General features: G+C 43.9%; 1 protein-coding gene across 1 annotated transcript in view; it reads left to right on the forward strand.

The window, feature by feature from the left end:
* Positions 1–3,088: 3,088 nt before the first annotated feature.
* CLCN1 (chloride voltage-gated channel 1) overlaps positions 3,089–22,728 on the forward strand; it is a 238,176-nt gene continuing 218,536 nt past the window's right edge. The window contains exon 1 of the mRNA XM_077455098.1: positions 3,089–3,246. Coding sequence (XP_077311224.1) covers positions 3,196–3,246 — 51 coding nt within the window. The 5' untranslated portion in view covers positions 3,089–3,195. The remainder of the gene's footprint in view (positions 3,247–22,728) is intronic.

Consider the following 22,728-nt stretch of genomic DNA (forward strand, 5'->3'; position numbering starts at 1 on the left):
TAGACTAAAAGATATAGATCATGAGTTAATAGGGTGTACTATCCATAAGAAAGTCCAGGAAATAAATGGCTGAAATTAGCCTGAAGGGTTAAAACCCAGTAACAAACTCCAAAAGAGGTGCAAGGCTGCTGTGATCCATGTAGGCTGGGAAACCCACGCTGCAAAACAAGAGGGAAAGGGGAGAGAAGCGCCAAGCAAGCTCTTGGCATATTACCGTTTTAATAAGTGAAAAGGCTGTAAGGCTCAGAACAGTAATGTCCTGCCTGCGGAGGGGCTATCATCCCATGCTGCAGCGGTGGCTCCAGAGAAGGTGGATATCGGAGGACGCTGGGGAGCGCGCTTTCAGAGCCAGAAGCTCGGTCTGTCAACTAGGAGGGGAATATCCAATTGGGATGCATTGCGGAGGCAAGCCATGCCTCCTTCCTCAGTCAGACTTTAGGTCATGACACAGGAAGGAGCTGACCAGCTGCTCTCATTAGGACACACCCGGCATCATCTACCCTCACATAGTTGGCAACATTGTAAAAAAAATTATAGGGACACTTTTTTTGTCTGTGGGCGGAGTCCTATTATAATTAGGGGGTGGGCATTTGTTTGTAGGTGTGGCCTATCAGGGAAATGAAAAATGGGTGTAGATTAAGCATAATAGTGGGCGTGGCTTAAATGGGCGTAACTCAAAGGGGTGTGGTTAGAGTCTGAGATAACAATGGGTGGAGGGAGAAACAAAGAAAGAGAGAGAGAAGGAATGGAGGGACAGCAGGCCCAGGACCTACACCACAATAGAAATATGTGTATCCAGAAAGTTTAACAATCTGAAAATAAAGATACTCCAAACACCTGGTGTTAGCACTTTAATCATTCCAGCACCATGGTTGTTATGGTGTCAGGGTGATTGAAGTGCATTATTTCTATTATTACATTGTAATATAAAATGAAATAGTTCAACTCACCATAATGCAGAATCAGTGGGAGCCCCGAGCGTGTCACTTGTCACGTCGCCTGCCACCAGATGCCATTAGGGGTCCCCAGTAGAGTCCCTCATTACATCTCAGTTGTCCTCAGCGGAATGTCTCCTTACAGCTCAGGTGTCCCCAGCAGAGTGCTTCCTTACATCTCAGGTGTCCCCAGACAGCGGAGTGCTTCCTTAAATCTCAGGTGTCACTGTCCCCAGCCAGCAGAGGGCTTCCTTACATCTTAGGTGTCACTGTCCCCAGTGGAGTGCTTCCTTACACCTTATATGTCAATGTCCCCAGTGGAGTGCCTCCTTACATCGCAGGTGTCACTGTCCCCAGCCAGCAGTGTGCTACCTTACATCTCAGGTGTCCCCCCCCCCCCCATTGGAGCCCTTCTATATCCCCGCAGCGGTGTATTCGCCGCCATTACTGAAGAGGCTGAGGGGGAACAAAATAGAGACGGAGCCGGCCGGCTACAATAGAAATTGAGCTGTGGCACCGCCCACCCCCCACCTCTTTTCACAACAGGTCACAGATGACAGACAGGTGGGGGGTGGGCAGCGCCGTAGCTCTGTTCCTATTGTAGACACTCGGCAGGCTCCACTTCTTGTTTCTAAGTCGTCTGGTCTTTTGGAAAATGGCAGCCGGCGGAGACATTATCCCCGCTGGCCGCGGACCTCTAGTGGTGGCGGCAATGAAAAATCGTGAAAACAGGTATTTCCTGGGAAACACTAAAATCTGGAAAAGAGTCTAAATCCCAGGAATGTCGTGGGAAATTGGCAACTATGCCCTCTGCTGGTCAACTCCTTCCTGTGCCATGACCTAAAGTCTGTACAGGAAGTAAAGCAGAAGTAATCGAACATTGTGTTTAAAGAGCTATGAAGAGAGTGAGGTAAGTTGGTGTAGAATTAATGGAAAGCTATTTTATTTTTGCAAAGAAGTACATTAATTCTATATTTGTGGAATTTATACAAAAAAAGAAAAAGATGAACTTAGCCTTTAAATATGTGAAAAATGATAAAAATTTAAGTGTGAGGTCACACATTCCCAGGTGAGCACACACCTAGTGGAGGAGCACAAGAGTATGTTAACACATACATGAAGGAACAAGAAGACACTTTTGGATGTTTCAGATTACAGGACAGCACTTTATTGAAGCACGTTTGGACTGCACATTCCGTATATGGAATTCTTTACTATACATAACAATTTGTTGTATTGCACTGTTGCATATTTATTATATTGTATGGCACTTTATACTTGATTTAGTACTTATATTAGCTGATTTGTATTATTGCTTCAGTAGATTGATACCAGTGGCAAGGAAGTTTTGCATTAGCATTGACACATTTGGCATTATTTTGCTTTGATATTATATAGTGTTAATTGTGTTTATTTATATCACTGATTGGATATATTGTATTATTCTATTAGGGAATTTGATTTCAATATATATATATATAATTTTCCATCTATCTGGAGAATCGGATCGGATGAAAACGAACAGGCAGTCCGTTTTCATCTGATCTCCATAGAGGTCAGCGGGGGTTTGACAGGTCCATCTCTGCACAGTGAGCGGAGACAGACTTGTCATCCGCCTGCTTAGTGGGAATCAGCGGATCGATTCCCTGCTGAGCAAAGCGGAGTCCATACACGGACAAGCCCATGTGAAAGGGGCCTTACAATCACTTTAACTAAGTTGACCAACTAAGTTTAAGTATGACTAAGTTTACTAAGAATATACCTAAACTTTCCTTTCTACTTGTATCTAATTAGGCAGGTGCTTGCTCTAGATTTTTTTGGTAGATCTAAAGGAGATTGTACAATCAGATTGCTTTTTTTTATTTTATTTTTAACTACAGGGGTCTATTTGTGTTCACCCAAGATTCTCCCAACTGCTTCTACCTGGAAGTCTGGAAAACATGACCCGTTTTGGGAAAAGTTTGGGTCTTCTCCGAAGCATTGCAGCGACAGGGAGATGGACTGGGACACATGGATATTCCTGGGGATGCATGTGACAAGACGGATGTCTCCAATGACAGGTGATGTCTCCAGCAGCAGGTCACGTCTCGTGTGACAACCGGATGTTTCCCTGTCCTAGCAGCCTTATCCCCCCTCTCTCCCTCTGACAGGCTCTTAACTAGGGATCTGTACGCAGGGTCCAGGCGGAGGAAAGGGGGTGCTGAGTTGAACAGAGCAGAGACAGTGCTGGTCCCCATCTACCTCCTGCCTGGATCTGGTTATGTCTGCTATAGATCTACCCAGAAGGACTCTGACTTACCAACATACTCTGGTAGGTGTCTGAGATGTGTGCTGGAGGGTATTGTGGAAACTGGTTGTGCTGTTCATGCTTACTACGGGCAAGTCGCTGCTCTGTGACCGATGGGGAACTACAAGCAGTGTCGGGACACACTCCTCTGCCATCCAAGGCAAGGATGCCAATTGCAACTACAAGCTTTTTTAATTTTGTGCTGCAAAAATGACCAGGAATTTAATATAATAAAAACAAAAAAGAGAGAAGTTGAGAATAGAAAAAAATAAATAAAAGTAATTAGAATTTTATCCCGAGGTTTTTGCTTTTAATAAAAGCAGTAGAATCAAGTTTAAGGTACAAAGGTTTTTTTTTTTATTATTATTATTTATTAGTGCTATAAACATGAGCACACACAAATGTAAAAAGTTTATGAACAAAGTACCTAAAAGAAAAAAAAAAAGTTAAAGGAAGTGAATGAAAGAGTTCATAAAAAAATAATAAGGTTTTAACTAAAAGTTTTTTGTTTTTTTTAATTGTCACTATAAACATGAGCAAACACAAATTTCAAAAAGTTTATGTAAAAAGTACTTAAGAGTAAAACAAAAATAAAAAAAGCTAAGGGAAGGGAATACAGGAGTTAATAAAAAAAAAATGAACTACAAATTTTAGGTTAAAGTAATTTGGATTTATTTACTACAAATTTTATCCCGAGATTTCCCAGAGAAGTCAGTAGAATCCTTTCTGGCACAGTTGTTTTAATTCCATTTTATTGGTGTTATACACATGAGCAAACACAAATTTAAAAAGTTTACGTAGAAAGTACTTAGAAGTAAAAGAAAAAAAAAGAGAAGGGAAGAAAATAAAGGAGTTAATAAAAAATAATAGGGGGCTAAATTTCTAACTACAATTTTTAGGGTTAATAAAAGTAATTAGGAATAATTACAAGAAAAGGGAATAAAAATAATAGGAGTTCATTAACATTTAACTACAAATGTTGGGGGTTAATAAAAGTAATTAGGATTTACTACAAATTGCATCCCAAAATTTGTCACTATAAAGTCATGTTTCTGGTACAAAGTTTTTTTTTAGTTTTTTTTTTATTGGCGCTATAAACATGACAAACACACATTTTAAAAAGTAAAAAAAAATAAATAAAAAAAAAAAAATATATATATATATATATATATATATATATATATATATATATATATATGGGAAGGTAATACAGTAGTTAATAAAAATAATAGGGGTTGACTAATATTCTAACTATAATTTTTAGGGTTAATAAAATGAATTAGAATTAAAGAAGAGGTCCAGCCTCCCCTACAAAATATTGTAGCTGCTGACTTTTAATATTAGGACACTCACCTGTCCTGGAGTCCAGCAATGTCGGCATCCCAGCTGATGTTTCCATCGGCTCTCAGGTGCTGCTGTTGCCATTGCCTGTAAGGGAAAATGGCAACGAAACCTTGCAGCTTCACAGCCGGTGCACTACTACAAATACGGGAAGCGCGCTGTGCTTTGTGAATGGCCCAGGTGGCGGGGCAAGGGGGGGAGAGTGAAACTTCCGGGGGTCTCGCCACATCTCGCAGCAGTGAGGTCTCCCGGGAAGTGGGGACGGATACCTGTCAAAATCAGGTATCAGTTCCCCCCTCCCCCCCGAAAGATGCCAAATGTGGCACCAGAGGGGGTAGAAGGCAAGTAAGCGGAGCTTCCCCTTTTGGGTGGAGCTCTGCTTTAACTACAAATATACTATAAATAAAGGGAAGGGAATGCAGGAGCTAATAAAAAAATAATAATAGGGGTAATTAAAATTGAACTATATATTTTAGGGTTAATAAAAGTAATTAGGATTTACTACAAATTTGGCTATGATTTGTTACTTTTATAAAAACACTAGAATCATGTTTTTGGTACAAAGCATTTTTTGTAATGCTGCTACAGACTTGAACAAAGGCGTATGTATAAAGTTTACATATAAACAGCCAAACGGAGTTAAAGCGGACCTTCAGTCATTTTCCAACTTTCCATCTATTAAATCTTCTGCCCTTGTTATTTTAACTTTGAATAGTGAAACATTTTTTTTCTGCCAGTAAATACCTTATACAGCCCACTTCCTCTTTTTTGTCTGGTAAAAAGCCTAGGCTTATGACATCATGCATAGATCTCTCTTGTGAGAGTTTTCCAGGAAGGGTGGGGGGGGGGGGTGAGTCATAAGAGGGCCAATGAGAGCTGCAGAGCTGGAGGCGTGCCTCTGTGTAAACCCAGGAAGTGAACAGGCAGCAACTTCAGCTGCCCACAGTTAAAATGGCTGCAGCCAGACTCAGTGGAAGGAGATTTCTGCAGCATATTTGACAAGTACAGAATCACAGTATATATAAAATAATATGCAAAGTGGTCGGAGGAAAGCTTCAGAATGGCAAAGATGTTTTTATTACAAATTATCTGAGCAGACTGCAGTTCCTCTTTAAGTAGTAAGGGCGTTAATTAAAAATATAAGAGTTAGTTAAAATTTTTGTTAAAAATCTATGGCTTACAAAACTATTTCAGGTTAACTAAAGCATCTCTGTATTGATCAATACATTACTAAATGATTTGTTTCCATGTAAGCAGTGTAAGTAACTGAATTTGATTTAGTAGCAGTTGCTTGGAATCCTCAGAGCTCAGACTGGGGGAAAGAGAAGGGGAATAGTGATAGGAGGAGGGAGCAGAGAGACTAGTAGAGAAAAATCAGGTCTGTTCTGTGTGGCAGAGCTGTGTACATTTAAGAACTGGATGGCTAGAAATTCAATTCCTTTGGCATATAAAACAACTCCCTTACGGTATATGTATTTCAAATGTGTATTTAGCTTTTTGCCTGGATGTATGGATGATGTAAATAAGAATATCTCACTGTCAGTAACTTAAAGCAGTCATGGATAGAGTCAGCAAAGGCCCCCCAAGTCCAGTTTTTTTACACCACCACCACCATTTAACTCCTGACCAGAGATGTAAAGTCACATAGTCACAGTGTGAGTCTTTTTGGAGCATGGGTGCTCAACCTTTGGAACTCCGGCTGCTGTAGAACTACAACTCCAATGAGGCATTGCAAGCTGCTGACAGTTACAAGCATGACCCTAAAGACAGAGGCATGATGGGACCTTTAGTTCTGCAACAGCTGGAGGGCCACAGGTTGAGCACCCATATTTTAGGGTCTGCGTGACAATGGGAATGGGATTCTAAATGGGCCCCTATGTCCCAGAGGGACTCACAGCACAGCCTGTACACATTATACAGCATGAATGAATGAATGAATGAAATACTTGTATAGCGCACAATGCGAACTGAATCGCCTCTAGGCGCTGTGGCGAGCTTTGATCATCTGCTAAAAGAGGAAGGTCTTGAGTTTTTTCCTAAAAGCCAGGTGATTTTCTTCCAGCATCTCACAAAAGTGAGTACACCCCTCACATTTTTGTAAATATTTTATTATATATTTTTATGTGACAACACTGAAATTTCAATTTGGACATTTTCACTTAGAGGTGTACTCACTTTTGTTGCCAGTGGTTTCGACATTAATAGCTGTGTGTTGAGTTATTTTGAGAGGACAGCAAATTTACACTGTTATACAAGCTGTACACTCACTACTTTACATTGTAGCAAAGTGTAATTTCTTCAGTGTTACATGAAAAGATATAATAAAATATTTACAAAAATGTGAGGGGTGTACTCACTTTTGTGAGATACTGTATGTGTTTTTTCTTTTTATGTACCAACGCCAAAGAGAGCCAGGCAAGCAGTATTTTCCAAAGGTCATCATTGGCAAACTACAGATTTCTCTCAGTACAATTTTCCCTATTAACTAAACACTGCTGACCTCACCAGAGAGAAAATGCTAGTTGCCTGGCTGTTATGGTGATCCAGTGGCTTCAGTGTATTTTAAAGCTGACTGAAGACTATGGTGCACATTCTAACCTGCATGCATGATGACATATGAACTAGTTTTACTCCCATAGGAGAGTTGAGTGACCCTGCTTGGGGTGATGGAAGACAGTCTGAGCCAAAGGGAAAACTATTTCTTCCAAAACAGTCAAAACAGGGTAAATCGTTCTAGACAAGAGTAAAAACCTGGCAGAGTTTCTAACCTTTCACTGTCCAAAATCTAAAAAGCAAATTTGGCTTTGTGGTGTTCATACTTCTGCCCTGTAGATGTCACTATTTATAGGTTTTACATGTGTAATATTATCTATACTCTACAAGTTAGGTCTGTTCCTGTTTTATGGATGCCTGAATTTATTAAAGCACTCCTAAAATGACTCCCAGACTGCAGAAACCAACATGTTAGACTGACACTTTATAATGTGGAAGGCAATGGGACCATTATCCTCTGGCCTGAAATAAGTATGGAGGCATTCCAGGCTTTACTGACTGCATGCTTGTTCTGAATCGTGATGTCAGGTTTAGAATGATACACCCCCAGGGTCTGCACTTATTAAGGTCAAGCAAATTAAATCTTTATATCTCTGTCTTCACAAGTTTATTTTAAATGCTAGGTGCCTAATATGGAGAAGGGCAGTGGCAGAGCAATTTGTGGCTTTGTGAATATACCATAATGGAGGGTCAGGGCCTCTGGGTCATCTATGGCCGACCTTTGATTGTAGAGGAACAGTAAATCCCAGAAAATGGCAATTTTGGGATTTAGAAAATTTGCAAGCTTTTTGAATGCCAAGAAATTCCTTTCTGAATGAAGCAGCTGTGGAAAACTTGCTGTTGTCCAGTAGTTGGGGGCCAACAGCTGTACATTGTTGAGGAGCTCTCCTGCCACTTCCTATGGTTGTTTGGCCAATTGATAAGCGCCAGAGGAAGTTAAAGTGTTACTAAACCCACAACAGTCTGTCTGTATATGCAGCATGGCATGCTTGTTATACTCACTGTGGAACTTAAGGGGTTAATCCTCTGCATTGTCTAAAAGGGCTGTTTTATCCTGTATGCACAGATCCTTCCCTTCTTGCAATGTCTATTTTGGGAAGGCCATCTAACACACAGGCAATAGCCAATCTGCACATGTTCAGTTGTATCTTTAATGCTGGAGAGAACATTTACTTGTTCTCAGAGATAGCCAGGTCACATGATATTGGCATCACACATGTGGGCGTGTATGCAGACTATAGTGGAAATCTCCTCCCACCTGACCTCTCAACACTGGAGAAACTGCAGTTTATCACTGACTGTGGTATGAAGATCATCCAAAAAGGTATATAGTGGCAATATTTTAATATACAAAGAAGATTTATAAACTGGGGGAACTGTGGAGGGGCAGATTAAATATTTTCATATTACTGGGTTTAGTAACACTTTAATATTCTGGAAGAAAGGGGTATTTCTATAACTTCTTGGTGGCCCAATTGAGTAGCAAGTGAGCAAAAAGGTTTGTGCTGCTGGTGGCTAGTCCAAAGTGGAAAGGCAGAGGTTTCATCAAGGACGTTAGCCATGGACAGCTTTTAGGATTTCCCAGTCCCTAAATGCACCATGAGCTTTTTATATGTTGGGGAACTCGTAGGATTCAGTATTGCTTGGAAGTCAGCCGCAGGAATCTTGCAGCTCTCTGGCTGTTGATGAACATAGCGCGACCCATAGACAATTGTGGGCAACTTACAGCTCTCCAGGGGTAAATGAACTGAAAGTATCAATTTCTTGAAGTTGTCAGGTAAAAAACACTTGAAATCTTTTAACTTCTGTGGAACTCTTCTGTGGAAGTCTGATGCTGCATACACACAAGCAGATTTTCTGCCAGAAAAATCTTTTTTTTTTTTTTCGAAGGAATTCCGCTTTAAGCTTGGCTTGCATACACACAGTCACACAAAAGTTTGCTAAACTTTCGACTGTCAAGAACGCAGTGATGTACACAACACTACGACGAGCCGAGAAAATTGCGTTTAATGCTTCTGAGCATGCTTCAAATTGTTTCCGAGCGGAATTGCTACAGACGATCTGAACTTTTTCCAAACAAAAAATTGAGAACATGTTCTCAGTCTTTTGCTGGCTGGAACTCGGCCAGCAAAAGTCCAATGGAGCATACACACGGTCTCGTTTTCCGACCAAAAGCTCTCATCGGTGTTTTGCTGGCTGAATTTCCGATCGTATGTACGCAACATTAGTGTGGCTCCTGAGCTGTGAGTGATATACAATTCTCCTGAGACAGTTCATGGTAATCAGAGACAGGAGCTCCAACAGCCAGTGATTCTGAGGCCGCGTACACACGGGCGGACTGTTCGCCCAACTTTGTCCGCTGAACAGTGTTTCAGCGGACAGTCCGCTCGTGTGTGGGCTTCAGCTGCACTGATAATCAGGACACTGATATCGGTGCCCTGATTATCAGTGCCGATGTCCCTTTAACACAAGGTGGTTATTGGCTTCCTCTTCTCTCCTCACACTATCAGAATGAGGATAGAAAAGCCGATAACCGGCTTGTGTTTACTTCCATGGACACAGCTGAGCACCTGGTAAAGGAACGCTGTGATTGGCCCTTTACTCTGATCTGTGATCAGCAAAGTTCAAAGGATCACAAAGTGCGCCACCCGCAGTGCAATCACGGGAAGACATCCATGTATACTCTCCCGGCAAATTAAGCCCAAGCTGTAGCCGTCTTTCAGCTTTAGCATGGGCAGGGAGAGTTAAATTAAAATTTATAATGCAAGTACCTACATTTTTATTGTTAGCCTCTTGTAGTCCCTGTACAGCAAAACTCAGACTGGGAGAGGGAGAAGCAAAACAAAAAGAGCCGTAAAGGTATGCTACAGTGCTAAAAAGGAGTATGCTGATAGGAGGTTTCTACTCTTCAGCAGACCTCAGAATGAGTAAGGGAGAAGCAGTACAAGGAGCCAATCGCCTGTGAGGCTATGCAAAGAGCATGCTGATAGGAGGAGAGAGCAGAACTTGTTTGTCTGTTGCTTCTCCTTTCACTGCCAGTCACAGACTGGGGGAAGAATAAGACCGGTAAATGGTACTTAAAGTGGGGTGCCCCCTAAAAAAAAAAATTAAAAGCCATCAGCTACAAATACTGCAGCTGCTGACTTTTAATAATTGGACACTTACCTGTCCCAGGGTCCACCGATGCAGGGAAACGAAGCCCTCCCCCCCTTGTTCCCCGCTCCGCTCACGGCGCCGTCATTCTTTCTGTGGGTACCCGGCTGTGGCTTCACAGCCGGTCACCCACTGCGAATGCGCGAGCGGCACAGGGCACCGTGATACGCCGCACAGTCATCTGGGACACGTGACAGGTCCCAGATGACTGCGCGGCGAGAAGGGAAGTGATGTCACCAGCCCAGGCAATGAAGAAGGCAGACTACGAGGGACCCCCTATCAACAGGCATTTAGAGGTGAGTAAAAAAAAAAAAATTCCAATTATTTAAAAAAAATTTTTTTTAAAGAATTTTAAACTATTTTTTATTTTTTGGTGGCAACATCACTTTAACTGAAGTACCTGAGTACTGAGAGAAAAATTAAGTCTTTTTGCCAAACAGGGTTTTGCTCATGACTGGATGATCAGACATTCAAATCCCTTGGTATGTAAAACAGCTACCAGATATGCATCTCCAAGGTGTATTTAGCTGTTTGCTTGGAGTTCAGCAAGCCAAAAACATAAAGCTGAACATCAGGAAATGTAAAAGTCCTCTCTTGCAGTGGAGCTGCACCTGTGCTGCAAGGGCCAACTGGTTGTTTATGCCTTGGGGACCGGGTAAGGCAGTTTTACCTACCTGATCCTCTTTTTCCACAGGCTCCTCCATGCTGCTGGACTGGTCCCTGCAGGCTCTTTTCTCCTGCACTCTGGTGGACTAATGCCCCGTACACACGAGAGGGATTAAGTCTGACAGACCTCCAAAGGAGTTCCGCCGGAGTTCCGCCGGAGTTCCGACGGAGTTCTGGCGGACTTTTCGACCGAACGGACTTGACCACACACCATCACACCAAACTCCGACGGAGTCGAACGTGATGACGTACGACTGGATTCGACGTAGGAAGTTCCTAGACAGTAGCCAATAGCTGCCCTAGCGTCGGTTTTAGTCCGTCGGAGTAGCACACACACGAGCGGATTTTTCGAAGGGGACCGGGTCCGGCGGAGTTCCGTCGGGAAAATTTAAAGCATGCTTCATTTCTAAAGTCCGTCAGACTTTAGCTTCGCTAAAGTCCGTTGCAGCCCACACACGATCGGATAGTCCGCCGGACTCAGTCCGTCGGAGTTTGGATGTCGAAAAGTCCGCTCGTGTGTACGGGGCATAAGGTTCTCTGATCAAGATTGATACAGGGTCCACAGCCCTGCATTTGATGTGAGGACACCAAGGGACAGTTCACTAACAACGTATAGGGAGCGTCAGCTGCTGGGGAAGCGGAGGATCAGGTAAGTAAAAGTGATTTTCCTGGCCCTTAGAGCAGTGGTCTCCAAACAGCAGTCCGGGGGGCCAGACGCAGACCTTTGCTTGCTTTATAAAGCCCTTGGAGGTACTATTTCATCCACTGATACCAACAATGGTGCTTAAAGTGATATTAATGTCTTGTTTGTTTTTTTTTTGTTTTGTTTAAAGCGGGAGTCCACCGGGACTCCGCGTTTTTTTTTTTTTTTTAAAAGCCAGCAGCTACAAATACTGCAGCTGCTGACTTTTAAAATAGTGACACTTACCTGTCCAGCGCACCCGCGATGTCGGCACCCGAAGCCGATCGCTAGGTCGTCTGTCGAGTCCTGCCGCCGCCATCTTGGGTATGGGAATCAGGAAATGGAGCCTTTCGGGTTCATTTCCCGGTTCCCTACTGCGCATGCGCGAGCCGCGCGGCGCAATCCGGACGGTCCCCGCTGCCTCTGGGAACTGTGTGTTTCCCAGCAGGCAGCGGGGCACTTGCGCAAAGGGGCGGGCAGTTGCGGAAAGGGGCGTAATCTACGCCCCTTTCCGCAGACAGCTATCCCGGAAATGGGTGCAGTTACCTGGATTATCCAGGTAACTGCACCCCCCTCCCCCCTGAAAGGTGCCAATTGTGGCGCCGGAGGGGGGGGGGATTCCGATGAGCGGAGGTCCATTTTAGGGTGGACCTCCGCTTTAAAAATAACAAACATACAGTATCTCACAAAATTGAGTACACCGCTCACATTTTTGTAAATATTTTATTACAGTGTCTTAAAAAAGTATTCATACCCCTTGAAATTTTACAAATTTTGTCATGTTACAACCAAAAACATAAATGTATTTTATTGGGATTTTATATGACAGACCAACACACAAGTTACACATAATTGTGAAGTGGAAGGAAAATAAATGTTTTTTTTTCTAATATTTTACAAATAAATATCTGAAAAGTGTGGCATACATTTGTATTCAGCTCCCTTTAGACCCGTTTCACACTGTTGGACCGTTCAAGTCTGCCTGTCAGTTTTGACGGCGGACCTGAACGGGCGCTCCATGCTGGTCTATGGAGCGACGGATGTCAACGGTGACTTGTCCTCTGACATCCGATCCACCAAAAGCAGACGGCCCTACGACAACAACAATTGGGCCGAATGACACCAACAATAGGGCACAATTCCTCCCACTGACACCAATGATAAGGCACAGTTCCTTCCAATGACACCAATGATGGGGCACAATTCCTCCCTATGATCCCAGCAATTGGATCGAATAACACCAACGATGGGGCACAATTTTTCCCAATAACACCAATGATGGGGCATAGTTCCTCCCACTGACACCAACAATGGGGCATTGTTTTTTCCCACTGTTACTGGAACCTTTTCTTCTGCCTTAAAGTCTGAAGGACAGTAAACGGGCCCGTTGTTTATAAAGTTTGGAGACCCCTGTCCTAGACTAAGCGAGCAGATAACCCTTAAAGTGAGGGTGCAGCCCCATTACAAGGGAGGACTTTTACTTTTCCCGGAGTTGGGTTTTTAGGGATGATCTGAACTATAAAGCCAGCACTGGCGCCCACTCTGCTCATACCACATCATGCCCCGAGATTCTGCCATTACCGCTCTGAATACAACTCATCTTTTATACATCAGACCTATGAATGACAGTTCTGGAGGAATGAAGGACAGAAGGTGTTGGGACCAGGCAGACCGTTGGGGTTTTTTGGAGCAGATAATAATCATGAATGTTGCCAATTATTATTATTATTATTCACCCTATGATTGTCTTGGTGCCAGGTTGACAAATAGCGATCACCCTTTGCCCACACAGCAATTAGAACAATGGATGTGTAGAAATTGAGCAGATGTTCCAGAGGTTACAGGAGAGATTTATGAAATTATTCTAGACAGGAAAGAGGAGTTATTTCCTCTGCAGCGGGTTTATGGCATAACGAGGAGACATTGTAATTAGAATCAACATATGTTTAACTCACCTGCCATGATGCTTTGTATCATTAAAATTAAAGTGTTTGTAACATTTTCTCTGATTTGTGATTGTTATTATAAGAGGTGGCAATAAATGTGAAATTAGTTGCGGAGGTAATCTTTTCATCTCAATCACATTGTAAGGATGATGGTGATGTAATTAGTATTATTTTTTTTAAATAAGGTCAATGCTAGGGGTGTAAAACCAATTCCAAGCAACAATTGAAAAGGTGAACTGTTAATTCAGTCCACCAAGTCCATTTGAATATTGTAATGTACATTCTGTGTTGTGCTAGCCATGCATGCATAGATGTCTTTCGCAGAGACCTAATAGGTTCCTGTTCCTCCATGCATGCTAACAGGGATGGAAGAATCTCCCCTGTTAGCTTTTGTATTCCAACAGCAACAGCGCCCACAGCTGTCTGAATACCCAATCAGTGACTTTATCTGATAGGATGCAGTCACAGTTCAGCTGACCATTTGCTATCCAGATCCTCCTCAATTGCAGTGTTAGGTGGTACCACTGAGCCACCCACATCTTACATTTTGTCTGATACAGCAGAAATCAGCCAAAACCCCAGCCAGCCTAACCTACCGTATGCAGATTCCACAGAGCACCTAAAGCCATGGTTGGACAAAGCAGTTGGCTGAAGATGGCTCCTTGTCACATCTTCTTGACATTCTCCCTCTTGTCCTCCTGCTCTGGTTTCTTCTCATGCCCTTTGTTGCTCTGGCTTATGACTGGTTCTCCAAACTGTGTCCTCCAGTGATCTACAGTCTTATTTAGAGCATACATCGAGGTTCCAGAGCTGGGTGGGGGCTGTCTTTCTGAAAATCTCTGAAATGAATTAAGGGATTTCACTGAGCATCTGGTCTTGAGAGTTCATGGGAGAAATGTCTGTCTGATATTTGAAGGAGGCATCAAATGATCCAGGGACATTATGAGTACAGACCTGAATATACAGTATCTCACAAAAGTGAGTACACCCCTTACATTTTTGTAAATATTTGACTTTATCTTTCATGTGACAACACTGAAGAAATGTCACTTTGCTACAATGTAGAAGCAGTGAGTGGATAGCTTGAATAACGGTGTAAATTGGTTGTCCCCTCAAAATAACTCAACACACAGCCATTAATGTCTAAACCGCTGGCAATAAAAGTGAGTACACCCCTAAGTGAAAATGTCCAAATTGGGCCCAAAGTGTCAATATTTTGTGTGCCCACCATTATTTTCCAGCACTACCTTAACCCTCTTGGGCATTGAGTTCTCCAGAGCTTGACAGGTTGCCACTGGAGTCCTCTTCCACTCCTCCATGATGACATAATGACATAATGGAGCTGGTGGATGTTAGAGACCTTGCACTCCTCCACCTTCCATTTCAGGATGCCCCACAGATGCTCAATAGGGTTTAGGTCTGGAGACATGCTTAGCCAGTCCATCACCTTTACCTTCAGCTTCTTTACAAAGTCATCTTGGAGGTGTGTTTGGGGTCGTTATCATGTTGGAATACTGCCCTGCGGCCCAGTCTCTGAAGGGAGGGGATCATGCTCTGCTTCAGTATGTCATAGTACATGTTGGTATTCATGGTTCCCTCAATGAACTGTAGCTCCCAGTGTCGGCAGCACTCATGTAGCCCCAGACCATGACGCTCCCACTATCATGCTTGACTGTAGGCAAGACGCACTTGTCTTTGTACTCCTCACCTGGTTGCCGCCACCTGAACCAAATACGTTTATCTTGGTCTCATCAGACCACAGGACATGGTTCCAGTAATCCATGTCCTTAGTCTGCTTGTCTTCTGCAAACTGTGGGCTTTCTTGTGCATCATCTGTAGAATAGGCTTGCTTCTGGGATGACAGTCATGTCGTCCCGTGTTCAGCGTATAGTCTGGGCACTGACAGGCTGACCCCCCCCACACCTTCCACCTCTTCAGCATTGCTTGCAGCACTCATATGTCTATTTCCCAAAGACAGCCTCTGGATATGACGCTGAGCATGTGCACTCAACTTCTTTGGTCAACCATGGCAAAGCCTGTTCTGAGTGGAACATGTCCTGTTAAACCGCTGTATGGTCTTGGCCACCGTGCTGCAGCTCAGTTTCAGGGTCTTGGCAATCTTCTTATAGCCTAGGCCATCTTTATGTTGAGCAACAATTCTTTTTTTCAGATCCTCAGAGATTTCTTTGCCATGAGGTGCCATGTTGAACTTCCAGTGACCAGTATGAGAGTGATAACACCAAATTTAACACACCTGCTCCCCATTCACACCTGAGACATTGTAACACCAACGAGTCACATGACACCAGGGAGGGAAAATGGCTAATTTGGCCCAGTTTGGAAATTTTCACTTAGGGGTGTACTCACTTTGGTTGCCAGTGGTTTAGACATTAATGACTGTGTGTTGAGTTATTTTGAGGGGACAGCAAAATTACACTGTTATACAAGCTGTACACTCACTACTATACATTGTAGCAAAGTGTCATTTCTTCAGTGTTGTCACATGAAAAGATAAAATAAAATATTTACAAAAATGTGAGGGGTGTACTCACTTTTGTGAGATACTGTAGGATCCCGGTGAATGCTTGCTGCTACTATCCCTTGTTCATCAGTGCCAGTGCTTGCTGGGACTGCTGCATTTCTTATGGCATCTCAGTGCTGTCCATTCCCCTGGCTTCTACCAGAGGGATTGTTCTATGAAGTAGTGACAATGTGAATAGTGTCCTCTTGTTACTGTACAGTGTTAATGGAGTATCCCACAGCTCCCTGTACCCCATTTAAGTTTATTCAGCAATATATTTAAAAAAAAAAAGACAACGCTTAGACTGTTCATTGAGCCAGAAAGAGTGATTGTTGCGGTGTGCCTGGCTGCCTCTACAATAACATGTGAGAAGAACCTGTGGCAGATCCACAGGGTGAGCACTACACCCGTCATAGAGCAGGCACAGAATTGCAAACCTGATGATGGCCACTGAGGAATCCCAAAAATGTGTCAGTTGGCTTCTCATCATGTTTTGTGGTGCTTTTTAAAGTGAGATGATGAGGATTCTTGTTAGGCCGCGTACACACGCGCGGACTGTTCGCCCAACTTTGTCCGTCCAACAGTTTCGGCAAACAGTCCGCTCAAACTTAGCATGGACGGACATGGCCACACACGACGGACGAACAGTTTGCTGAAACCGTGCGCGATGACGTGAACGGCATGTACGACGGGACGAAAAATACGACGTCCTATACACTGCATTATAGCTTTCGGCGTGAAAATCCTTTCTGAGCATGCGCGCAACTTTGTTTGACGAACAAGCCTACACACGAGCGGGCTGTTCGCTGAAACAAGGTTTCAGCGGACAGTTTTTCGGAAATTCCGAAAAACCTTGTCCGTCCAACTGTCCGCTGAAACTGTCCGCTGAAAGCCCACACACGAGCGGACTGTCCGCCCAAACACTGTTCAGCGGACAAAGTTGGGCGAACAGTCCGCCCGTGTGTACGCGGCCTTAAGGATTTCTCTGTAGGTGTATATATTAAGTGTTGCACTGAAATCTATAAGGCCTCATGCACACGAGACGCAATTAAACGCGCGTTCAGATGCAGTTGGACAGTTTTTTCAACTGCACCTGAACTCATTCAATGTTATCCTATGTGTCCATGCACACAGTCTCGTTTTTTTCCATTTATATGCAGTTGCGTTTAATCTCGTTTTTCCAGAAGCAAAAAAATGCGTTCAGAAACAAAAATTTCTGCGTTTCAGACGCAAAACGCGGCTAAACGCGGCACCCGCGTTTAGCCGCGTTTGCGTTTATATGCGTTTTTAAAGGTGACCTTTTTTTTTACATTAAAAATCTCAAAAATGATTGCAAATGATGAAAAACCATTAGAAAAATATTTTAAACAATTTCAATTGCAAGTGGACAATCCACAACTTGTGGCAAGTGACGTGGCAAGTGGACAATCCACAACTTGTGGCAAGTGACATGGCAGGTGGCAAGTGATGTGGCAAGTGGACAATCCACAACTTGTGTCAAGTGTTGTGGCAGGTGAAGTGGCAAGTGACGTGGAAAGTGGACAATCCACAACTTGTAGCAGGTGACGTGGCAAGTGACCTGGCAGGTGACGCGGCAAGTGACTTGGCAGGTGACGTGGCAAGTGGAAAATCAACAACTTGTGGCAGGTGACTGGCATGTGACGTGGCAAGTGGACAATCCATAACTTGTGGCAGGTGACGTGGCAAGTGACGTGGCAAGTGGACAATCCACTTGTGGCAGGGGACGTGGCAAGTGACGTGGCAAGTGAACAATCCACTTGTGGCAGGTGATGTGGCAAGTGACGTGGCGAGTAGACAATCCACAACTTGTGGCAGGTGATGTGGCAAGTGATGTGGCAAGTGGACAATCCACTTGTGGCAGGTGACGTGGCAGGGGACGTGGCAAGTGGACAATCCACAACTTGTGGCAGGTGATGTGGCTGGTGACGTGGCAAGTGGACAATCCACATCTTGTGGCAGGTGACATGGCAGGAGACGTGGAAAGTGGTGTGGCAAGTGGACAATCCACAACTTGTGGCAGGTGATGTGGCTGGTGACGTGGTAAGTGGACAATCCACAACTTGTGGCAGATGGCATGGCAGGTGACGTGGAAAGTGGACAATCCACATCTTGTGGCAAGTGACGTGGCAGGTGATGTGGCAAGTGACGTGGCAAGTGGACAATCCACAACTTGTGGCAGGTGACGTGGCAGGTGATGTGGCAAGTGATGTGGCAGGTGATGTGACAAGTGGACAATCCACATCTTGTGGCAAGTGACGTGGCAGCTGACGTGGCAAGTGACGTGGCAGGTGACGTGGCAAGTGACATGGCAAGTGGACAATCCACATCTCGTGGCAAGTGACGTGGCAGGTGATGTGGCAAGTGACGTGGCAAGTGGACAATCCACAACTTGTGGCAGGTGACGTGGCAGGTGATGTGGCAAGTGACGTGGCAGCTGACGTGGCAAGTGACGTGGCAAGTGGACAATCCAAAACTTGTGGCAGGTGACGTGGCAAGTGACGTGGCAGGTGACGTGGCAAGTGATGTGGCAAGTGGACAATCCACAACTTGTGGCAGGTGATGTGGCTGGTGACGTGGTAAGTGGACAATCCACAACTTGTGGCAGATGGCATGGCAGGTAATGTGGAAAGTGGACAATCCACATCTTGTGGCAAGTGACGTGGCAGGTGATGTGGCAAGTGACGTGGCAAGTGGACAATCCACAACTTGTGGCAGGTGACGTGGCAAGTGACATGGCAGGTGATGTGGCAAGTGACGCGGCAAGTAGACAATCCACAACTTGTGGCAGGTGATGTGGCAAGTGACGTGGCAGGTGATGTGGCAAGACACGTGGCAAGTGGACAATCCACAACTTGTGGCAGGTGATGTGGCTGGTGACGTGGCAAGTGGACAATCCACAGCTTGTGGCAGGTGGCATGGCAGATGACGTGGAAAGTGGACAATCCACATCTCGTTGCAAGTGACGTGGCAGGTGATGTGGCAAGTGACGTGGCAAGTGGACAATCCACAATTTGTGGCAGGTGACGTGGCAGGTGATGTGGCAAGTGGACAATCCCCAACTTGTGGCAAGTGACGTGGCAAGTGGACAATCCACAACTTGTGGCAGGTGCCGTGGCAAGTGACACGGCAAATGCAAGTGTACAACTGCTCTCTATGCTGCTGCTGCTCACTCTGATCAAAATAGCAGAAATAGTTAAAAAAAATGCTTTGAGAGCTTGGGGAGGGTCTACATGATGTTATCTTTATAAACGCGTTTAAATGCAAATGCGTCTAAACGCGTCTAAACGCGGCATGCAAACGCGGCAAAACGCGCGTTTCTAAACGCGCGTTTCAGCAGAGGTTTTATCTGCGTCTCGTGTGCATGAGGCCTAAAAGTGAATACATTTTTGAAAAAAGATAATGCAAAGAAAAATCTTCAATGCAGATGACGTCTTCTTTAGTGTGACCATCAATCCTCATGCACCATCACCAAAATCCAAACCTGCTTACCAGACACCTATGACTCTCAAAGAAATAAGAGTTAAAGACGAGCGCTTTTGTATCAGATCCACATCCCTGATCTTTAGTTGTCTCCATCAGTAGGAAAAATGGTCATCCCCTGGAGATATCATCAGCAATATCACCTCGCAGTTAAGGATCCATGTATGTAGTACCAGTAAAGAGAGAATCAAATGCTCCACCAAGTATAAAATCCCAATGTACTCTTTATTCAGAAAGCATAAAAATGCACTTACATTCTTAAAACTAAACAGCACTGTATGTAAAAACATCAAAAATGGCAGAAGCTCCATGCTTCCAGTTTACTTCTGGTAAAGCGTCACAGCAGGCTCTTTTTGGATCTTGCTTTATGCACTGGTCCCAATCAGAGGTGGGATTATGGTGTGGGGTTGTCTTTCAGGGGATGGGTTGGAACTCCTAAGGTGTGTCCAACTTTGTGGGAACAGTTTGGGGATGGCCCCTTCCTGTTCCAACATGACTGCACACCAGTGCATAAAGCAAGGTCCATAAAGATGTATGACCAAGTTTGGGGTGGAGGAACTTGAGTGACCTGCACAGAGTCCTGACCTCAACCTGATAGAATACCTTTGGGATGAATTTGAGCGGAGACTGCAAGCCAGGCCTTCTTGTCCACATCAGTGCCTGACCTTTACAAATGTGCTTCTGCAAGAATGGTCAAACATTCCCATAGACACACTCCTAAACCTTGTGAACAGCCTACCCAGAGGAGTTGAAGCTGTTATAGAGTTGCAAAGGATGGGCCAACTCAATATTGAACCCTACGGACCAAGACTGGGATGCCATTAAATTCCATGTGCATGTTAAGGCAGGTGGAACAATACTTTTGGTAATATAGTGTATACAGTACATGATATATATATATTATAAGTCTGCTATTGATATGAAGGGATAATGATTTTACACCTAATGGGTATTTAGATGACATGTGAACTGAATGTGTGGATGAAGATATTGTTGCTCCATGAAATAACTCATACATCTTACTGAATTGATGATTAGGTCTGTGTAGATACGAGCCCCCAGTATGACCCCCAACCCTTGTCCCCTCTCTCTCTGTGCCCATGCCAGAGAAGATTTTATTATAATTCCTATAATCTGCTGAATGAAGAGGCGATGAAAGGATGTTATGTATTTCATCGGACAGTCCAGACCATCAATGTCTGACTATCCCCTGCCAAATATTTGTTTTATCCCACCCTGGTTCTTGTGTCCATCGGTGTCTTTCCAATCTGCTACAATGGACCTCCACACTGATGGCTGGGAGTCTACAACATTACTAAAGGTAAGAGATGACCTAAAGAGGACCTGTCTCTTGGCTGTAACTGCCGTCTCTATTGCTGTCCCTCTACTGTCTCTGATCTAATATTTTCTTTTAGGTTTGAATAGAATTTAGAAGGGTTAGATACTCTGCCAGGTTTTTCAGGATGTTTCAGGTACAAGAAGTAAGGAAAATGTGATAGCGGTTGTAATTCTTCCCAAAAAATCCACAACTAAAAGAAAAAAAACTTTTGATTGACGTTTTAAAGCAAGACTGCTGGCAAATAAAAACCCCATACGGGAACCCTTTACTGAGCGAATACATAGAAAGCCACTGCTGATCTCTCCTTCTGAAAATGCTTTTTTCCTGGCTGTCATGTTGATCCAATGGTTTTAATCAGACCCTTACCTGGAACAAGTATGCAGGTTTCAGAGTTTCATCTGCTTATATTTTGCCTTCCCTGGTTCCTCCTTTTTTTTTTTTCTTTTTTTTTATAAAACTTTTCTGTTTTCATTACATATCTTATTTTAGACCCGCTGATGTCATCACTGGGTTTCTGTGATTCTCTATGAGATGCAGGCAGATTATGGCTGATAGGAGAAGCCATCAGTGGGCTGTACATAGCTTCCTGAAAAAATCACAGCCCCCTGCTTCACTACTCCTCTAAAGAGCCTTCATGTCTGATGTAAACAGTGGGCTGGCTCTTGGGGCGGAGTTATGCAAATATTAAAATGTATTCATGGGTGGATGTCCATCCGAAGAAGTGGGTGTTCCTAAGTAGGTTGCATTTATACACAGGCCAACCTACCCCATTTCCCCGAAAATAAGACCTAGTGTGACTGTCTGTGATGGCTGCAATATAAGCCCTACCTCCCAAATAACCCTAGTTGAAGTCCTTGTAGGTCTTATTTTCAGGGTAGGGATTATTTTCGGGGAAACAGGGTAGGGCTTATTTGGGGAGTAGGGCTTATATTGCAGCCATCACCGACAATCACGCTAGGTCTTATTTTCGGGGAAACAGGGTAAGTAACACCCACTGAGCCTCCCTGATTGAAAGAACTGAAATCCAATCAATAAAAGGGGTGGACCACAGACAGTTTGGGTAGGAAAGGGCTAGATAATGCTGGACGTCCTCCAGCCAGGAAATGAGGCAGGCGCTATCTGACTTGCTGCAGCTTCTAAAGCACATTGTGAGAATCCCACAGAGAGCAGTCGAATCAGAATAAGCCATTTCAGTGCAGGAGAGGAGCCTGTAAAAGTGTGGAAGGATGGAGTTCAGCTTTAAATGTATTATTAACACCTTCCCGTCTGGCCTATAGCAGAATGATGGCTTTGCAGTGTCTTTACTGTTCTGAGTGGACATCATATGACGTCCTCTCAGAAAGCGTTGCTCATGCGGTCGCAGCACGATCCGTCACCGGCTGCGTCTAGACACTGCTGATGACTGATCAGTGTACCGGCTTGCTGCTGGTACCATGTGACCAATCACAGCAGGTCACATGACAGTTGTAAACAATGGATGGCTTCCTTTCATGCCATCCATTGTGCACAATTGTGTTGCTAGCTGTGGTTAATGTGGTCACATGGTATAGACCGGGCCAATCACAGCCCATCTGTACCATGTGATTAGCTTTGACCAATCACAGCTAATCACAATGAAACAAATGAATCAGTTTCATTCAGTAAAATGATTGCTTATAGCACTGTAATTCACTGCTAAAAGCAATCATTATGTGTTAAAAAAAAATTTGAGTAGTACAATGTTACTATGGTAACATTATATTGCTCTGGTCACAGTGTGCTAAAAAAAATCTTAAAAAAAAATGTTAAAAAAACCCCCAAAAAC

Source organism: Lithobates pipiens, unplaced genomic scaffold (assembly GCF_037356315.1).
Source record: "Lithobates pipiens isolate NorthernLeopardFrog02 unplaced genomic scaffold, aLitPip1_a1.2 Scaffold_25, whole genome shotgun sequence".
NCBI classification, from domain to species: domain Eukaryota; kingdom Metazoa; phylum Chordata; class Amphibia; order Anura; family Ranidae; genus Lithobates; species Lithobates pipiens.